The sequence below is a fragment of the Phoenix dactylifera genome, chromosome 8 (assembly GCF_009389715.1).
Source record: "Phoenix dactylifera cultivar Barhee BC4 chromosome 8, palm_55x_up_171113_PBpolish2nd_filt_p, whole genome shotgun sequence".
Classification (NCBI taxonomy): domain Eukaryota; kingdom Viridiplantae; phylum Streptophyta; class Magnoliopsida; order Arecales; family Arecaceae; genus Phoenix; species Phoenix dactylifera.
The window spans coordinates 24155785-24162627 of record NC_052399.1 but is presented as its reverse complement, the minus strand read 5'-3'; the positions used below and the strand labels follow the sequence as shown (position 1 = coordinate 24162627).

Genomic DNA, 6843 nt, shown 5'->3' with positions numbered 1-6843 from the left:
TGATTCTCTTTACCTAGAATAATCATGGTATATACGACATCCTTGTGAGCATCCACCATTAATAATAAATGCAAGGACTCGTGTTTCATGTGGTATAGTTTTGGGTGCTTATATCACCGTCTCCATTTTCATCAACTTGCGTGTTGCTCGTTGCCTTTTTTTGTGTGTGTGTGTGTTCACCCTGTTAATATGCCGATTTCAATTTCCTATTCAGATGAGGTAACTTCAGCAACTGTGGGTAGAGACGATGGCACTGAGAATCGAGCAGACGAAGCTTATAAGGACCCAATTGGGCCGTCAATGGAAGGCGGTGAGCTGGAAGGAGGAACGAGTTTCACTTGGGAAAGGAAGAACTTTCCCAATTGGGAAACGGTAGTATAGATAGAACACCGTAAATCACCTTTTCCATAGAATGAAACATCCTGTTTTTTTTTTTTTTTCTTTCCAGTGAATTCTAAATGCAGCACAAGAACAGCTTGCCCTGAACTTAAAATTCCATATTTTACTCCTTCCGTAGCCTCCTAAAATATATGATTTCACAATATAGATTGACTGCTGCTTAGCTTTTTCTACAAGATAGATTGAAGGTTCCTGTCAAAGACACATGACAGGTCGGTTAATCATTTCTCATAATATATGTAAATTATGGAGTTAGAACAGTAAAAAAGGGATTTGAAGTAACAGAGACTAGAAAGTTTCTGGTGGAACAAGAAACTACTACCACGCTTTGAAGGAAGTTCTGTGGATTTTGCGGGGTGCTTCCCAAGACTCAGGACATTCTTATTTGTCATGCTCCTACATTATTATTAAAAAGAAAAGATTTTTTTAAAAAAAGAGTTCTATCAGTTATACACTTAGAAAGATCTGTCATGGAAATTAGTGTTTTCTTATATTAAAAAAGAAAGGAAAAATTAAAAAGAATATTAAAGCATGAGGATGAAAAAGGAAAGAATGTAGCATATTATAAAGGCCCTTTACATTTCCATCTAAAGACAGACAGACTGATACAACATAGCTCAGCTAATACACCTTTCCTTTTTCCCATTACTGAGTCCACTTCCATATTACAGAACTGTACTCAGGTCTGTGATCTCCTCTTTTTGAGGAACCACTGCAGAGCTAGATGATTCTAAATCTGCACCAACTTTTAGCCCTTATTCTGAATTTACATTATTGCTCGATAATACAACATTATTGCCTAGTTCTGAACTGGTTTCGTTATTGAGATATGGTTCGATCTTCGTGTCATCCTGGGCACTGTTACTAGTAGTTTCGGCTTCTGAAACTCCATCCCCTTGAGACTCAACTGATTCACCGTTTACAGACTTTGAGCTGTTCTGCTCATTTTTGTGGGATGAATTCGCAGCTTCATTATTGGATATTGATTCAGTCGCTGTTACTTCAGCTGAACCATTACCATTATGTTCATCCTCAGTGACATTGATTATTTGAGACTCAGAATTCACATCACTAAGCTCTCTGTTACCTTCCCTGTCTACATTAACATCTCGAGATTCAATTGCCTCACCATCAGGAGTCACACTGTTTGGAGTCCCTGAACTTTTCTGCTCATTGCTGTCAGAGGAATGTGCAGCTTCATTATTGGAGGTAGTTTCACTCTTTGTTTCTTCAGTAGAACCATTGCCATTAATTTCAGCCTCATTGGCATTGACATCTTGGGACTCACCTGCATCCACATCAGTAGCTTCGCCGTTTGCTGGCTTATCCACATTTTTGTCTTCAGAAGCATGTGATGAATTTGCAAGTTCATCATTAGACTTTGAATCACTGTTCTCTTCTTCATGCACATTCTTAGGAGTAACTTCAACATGTGAAGCCTTATCACCATGGGATTCAACTTCCACATTGTTTTGCTCAGAAGCAAGGGATGACTTGGCAAGTTCATCATCGGATCCTGTACCAGTAACAGCCTCAAGAATACTGTTATCGGATTCAACTGCTTCTGTTTTAGGAGTCTCCTTGTTGGTTGGCATCACTACTTCATTGTTATCTTCAGCAGAATTCAATGAGTTAGTAATCTCATCCTTGGATCTTGTGTCACTTTCCTCAGTTTTTTCAGCACCAGTATTGTCTCCTTGGGATTCAGTAGTTTTCCTTTCAGGAGTGTCATCGTTGGTTGACGCAGCATCATTTTCTTCACTGGGGAGGGACAGACTGGAATGCTCATCATCTGATCCTCCATCAATTTTACCATCTCCAACCTCATTTCTGCCACTAATTTCAGCATCTGAAGCAATGGTCCCTTTAGATTCTACATCCACTTTTTTATGGAATTCATCACTTGTTGATGCATCGACATTGCTTTGATCTTCACTAAGAGACGACTTGGATGATCTTGCTGCTTCAGCCATTGCTTTATCACTTAATTCACCATCCGTTTCAAGATGCTCACTGTTAAGTTCTACAATTTCACTAGTTTCAGTTTGACTGGTGGAAAGCCCCTCTTCATCTGAACTTGTCGCTTCCCCATTATCACTGGTTGCCCCATTCAGTAAAAATTTTTCAACAACATGGTCATCTTTTGGAAGCACATTTTCTTCAATGGAGTCATCTCTTCCATCTCTATTTTCATTTTGATCAAAAGAATTATCAGTATCCTTTTGACTGTGCAGCCTTATAACTTCCTCTATGGCTTCATCTGTACCATCACCAGCACCTTCCTCTCCACCATTAATATGAGAATCAGCATTATTATCTTCGCTGCCTTGTTGCTCCTGTTTACTTCCTGTTGTCTCGGTATCTGTGATGTCTGCTCGAGGTTCCTCATGTTCTTTGATAGGAATGGCTTCTTCACCCTTATCATCAGGGTGCTGACTAAGAGCATCATCCAGACCTCCTCCAGCTTCTTTTGTTTCAGATGTCTCCTCAAAGTTTTCTACATGGTTGTCTATGACAATCACATTTTCAGACCCTGCTTTTGCTTTACGCCCCAGATGAATCTCTCCAGCTCCATTGCTAAGTTCATTTCCATCATTTTCCGTGTATCCATTATTCTTATCATCTGAGTGCTTGATCCGGTAGAGCAACCATATGGCAACAACTAGAAGCACAGTGACCTGTACTATGTTTTTAACCTTAGATCCTTTTGATCTCTGGTACCGGCTATTAGATTGGAGAAGCATCACTGACACCTGAACAATTTCTGCAATATTAAGAACCAATTTTCAAGGTTAGTAAATCAACTATGTGGATTGTGTTCAAACTAGTTCAATAGGGTATTTAGTTCCCTGTTAAACCGTTCTGTCTAGACAACTGAACCATCTATCGATCAATAGGCATCAAAAATCTTCAATTTGTTTCTTAATCTTACATGTGCATCTGGGGATTAATCAAAACACCATGTGTTAACACCAAAGATTTTTTAGTCTTGGAGGACTAAATGGTGTACCAGTCTGAGTAATAAAAAATTTTTGCCGATGGAATCAAAATTGATTATTTCATTGCAGAGAGAAGTAAAAGGTGGTTTTTGATTACAAGATTTACTAACAAATTCTAATTTTGCTTCAGGTTCAGTAAGAATGATTTGGAGAAAGGAAAGATATTTGCTAAATACAAGCAAAGCATTAATATTATTCGCAATAGAATAAGAAAGAAAAACAAATGTCTGAAACAATGGTCTCTTAAAAGTTATATTCAGTTAGTCTCCAATATAAGGGAAGGGGCCCATGTATTTGCATGACCCCTGCAGATTTTACCCTACCTACACCCGGAGCCAATCCCCTAGCGGTCCTACCCCCACGCCGCAGAACGGGAGCTCGTGTGGAACCTTGGATTTCTGGCGTAACTTTCTTCATAAGATAACCGCTTCATCCATACCCCGGTCTTTTTTGTCTCGTCGGGTAACGTAGGGGGCAATTTTGATGTATCAGTCGGAATCACTAGCCATTTCGACCGATCCTCTGACTCCTCATTTCTGGTTGAGCAGAGACAGACAAACTAGACTCTGGAATTCTATGAATCATTCATGTCCACGCCACAAGTTGAACCTATTGTTCCATCCAAATCCTCAGGAAGCAGAGAAGAGACAATTGGTCCTAATTTCCAAGTTATAACACTTTAAGTTAAATGCTTACCTAGCGTTATTTCTGTTTTCAGGTCCGATTCTATTTACAAAATAGCTCGCAATGGCTGATCTTAATGGTCATTTGATATAAAAAGTAACCCCTCCCACTTCTCCCTCATGTAATAATAACAATAACCTTATAAACCATTTTATGAAACTCATCGTGACCTTGAAGCATCCAGGATACTTATTCGACTATTAAAAGCAAACTAGTCGAAGTGTCCACATTTGTAAGGCTCAACTTCTTTCGACTCCAATTTTTCCAATTTCTTAAAATAACCTTCAAACATTACAATTTACATCAATGATCCTCCTTTCTTCGACTTTTCCGCACTCATGTCTGCACGCAGCTCCACGACATGGACCTACCATGCCATGTTTCTCACATGCATCATATATGCTGTACTCTATTGATATATGAATGACACATGGATTTCATGTGGACTTTAAGTTCTGATGACCTAAATATATGCAATAAACAAAATTATTTCTTCCAATCACTTGATAGACTCCAAACTTCACATAATCACATTTATCATAACCCCAAACAAAACCAAGAAAGCTCAACTTATCTGACGTCTAGAGAGTACAGAGCCATTTTCCTCCTATGAACCTATGAGGAACTAATCAAAGAAATTGTTGATAGCCAGCATCTGAGCTCTTAGGCAACCAATCCTCATAAATTATCTTGCTCAAAGTCTTCACAAAAATTCCTTCAAAGGACAAGATAGCCTTCGATCTTATTATAACTATATTCGATAAAATGTACATGGCAGAGCATACGTTTGGATCCCGTGGATTTTTGTAAGATTAATAGCAAATTAGATGTTACGAGAAAATGCTTTCTTTCCTCCAAACTCCAAGGGATTTTTTTTTTTTTTTGAGCAATAGGGAGGAGATCTACCCAAAACAACGATGGAATCTTGAATGCACAAAAGCTATCGATAAATTAATTCAACAAAATTATTACATAATACAAAGCAAGGCGATCTCGAGTTTCCCAAGAAAATCATACATCGACGCAGTAAATCCTACATTTTTTTCAAGAATTCCGGATCAAAAACAAGATCAAAAACAAGAACAGCGATTTTTCGTTAAAAACGTCAAATCTCCAGAGAAAAACAAACCCTAGACAACCAATAGATCTCGAGCATTCATTTAACCACGAACACAACCTAAAGATCCCGAGAGCTTATCGCAGATCTAATCATCAATGCAGCAAATATAATTCTAAAAGGATTGGGAAATTAAAAAAAATAGAGAGCAAGCGTACAAACCTTAGATCAGCAATACAGTGGCTTCAAGAAATAGAGATCGGATCAAGAAAAAAAGAGCCACTCAGCTGCTGGGACGCAAGCGAGAGGCGGAGATCCGAGGAAAAGGGTGCTTCGAAGACGAGATCCAAAGAGGAGATCCACCGCCTCTAATCCGGTCTTTCAGTAAAAAAAATAATAAAAATGAAGAAAGAAACAGCTGGAACTCAAAGAGGAGGCCGTTAATTCGTTGCCAGGGTTCCCAAAATGCCCCCGCTCCGTTTCGTCTTGGCGTTACCCTCACCGATGCCCGTTTCTTTCTTTCTTCTATTTGACGGAGAGCCGGCAGCGGAGCAGCCGCAGCTGCCGACATGTTCATCAAAGCGAGCATCTGGATTTCGACGGCTGTGATAACGCTACGTAGGCCTTATAAGACGTGACGTCGATGTGCTCTCATAGTTTGAACCCGGTCCTTATTAATGTGGCTCTCGATTTGTCATGCTAATCCAAGCTTGCTGTTAGGATGGCGTAGACATAAATATTTCTCTGGGCTCTCACGGATTTTGCATCCAAAGTTGTAGGCTTGATGACTTGATCATGAATTGTAGATCCTCAGATCTGCATAGAAAGATGGTGTTCAGCAAAAGATGAACTAAAGTTCCAAACACTTACGTATGGTATGATTTGATCGATGGAATTCATAGAAGGTTCTTTCTATGAAGAAATTATTAGATAGACCAGATCTAGTAGATCAGTCCAATAATTACTCGCCACATTACCCCTCTCTTGTATTTAAATACTTGACCAAAACAAGGGTTGGAATTCATTTTGTTATCCATCATGCACATGCCCTAGTATTTGGACCGGTCCAGTGGACCTAGTCCATCTAATAATTTCTCCTTTCTGGAAGGTACTTACAACTAAGCAAATACATTCACATTTTAGATCAGAACCAGCCAAGTTTTTCTTAAATAAACACTAAGAGATAGGTCATCTTTATCGGAAATGTTTCGAGGTATGTTCGAGCTACCAGCACAAGCAAGGTAGACTTCATACTCACCAAGATGCACCTTTTAGTATATTAGAAGAGATAGCTCTAGGTTTACCTGTATAGTAGTAAGCAACATTCACTTTTGGTTGATGATGTATCAAAGCAATTAATCTAGCTGGTTTACAATTAATGAAATTTGGAGCAATTGTGTAGTTTACAAATTTTGAGAAGCTACTAATTTGCAAAACTTACAATATCAAATCAAGATAACTGGTATAACTTTATGAATTAGATATAGATTTGTTCATATTAATTGTAATTGTTGAAAGCTGTCTTTAGTAATCCAGGCAAGATTAGAGATTGGCTTTTGGAAATTATGCAAATATATATTTGCAATTAGTCTTTTTAGGAAATATTTGCATTTAGAGTTGAATACTTATATTGCCACATTAGCCACACCCATATAAATTTCATACCTGAACCTACTAGATGTGGCTCAACATGGAGGTGTCATC

At 38.6% G+C, this 6843-nt stretch overlaps 1 protein-coding gene across 2 annotated transcripts; it reads right to left on the bottom strand.

Moving 5' to 3' along the window:
• Window positions 1-937: 937 nt before the first annotated feature.
• Window positions 938-5629, bottom strand: LOC103708437 (GATA zinc finger domain-containing protein 14-like). Of its 2 annotated transcripts, XM_017843769.2 has the most exons (3): window positions 5362-5629; window positions 2213-3163; window positions 938-2173 (listed from the first exon to the last, which is right to left on the bottom strand). In XM_017843769.2, the coding sequence occupies exons 2-3, from the start codon at window positions 3141-3143 to the stop codon at window positions 1155-1157; spliced, it is 1950 nt and encodes a 649-aa protein (XP_017699258.1). In that variant the 5' UTR covers window positions 3144-3163; window positions 5362-5629; the 3' UTR covers window positions 938-1154. The 2 variants fall into 2 exon arrangements, with proteins under 2 accessions (XP_017699258.1, XP_008791586.1); XM_008793364.2 differs by having other exon boundaries at window positions 938-3163.
• Window positions 5630-6843: the final 1214 nt, after the last annotated feature.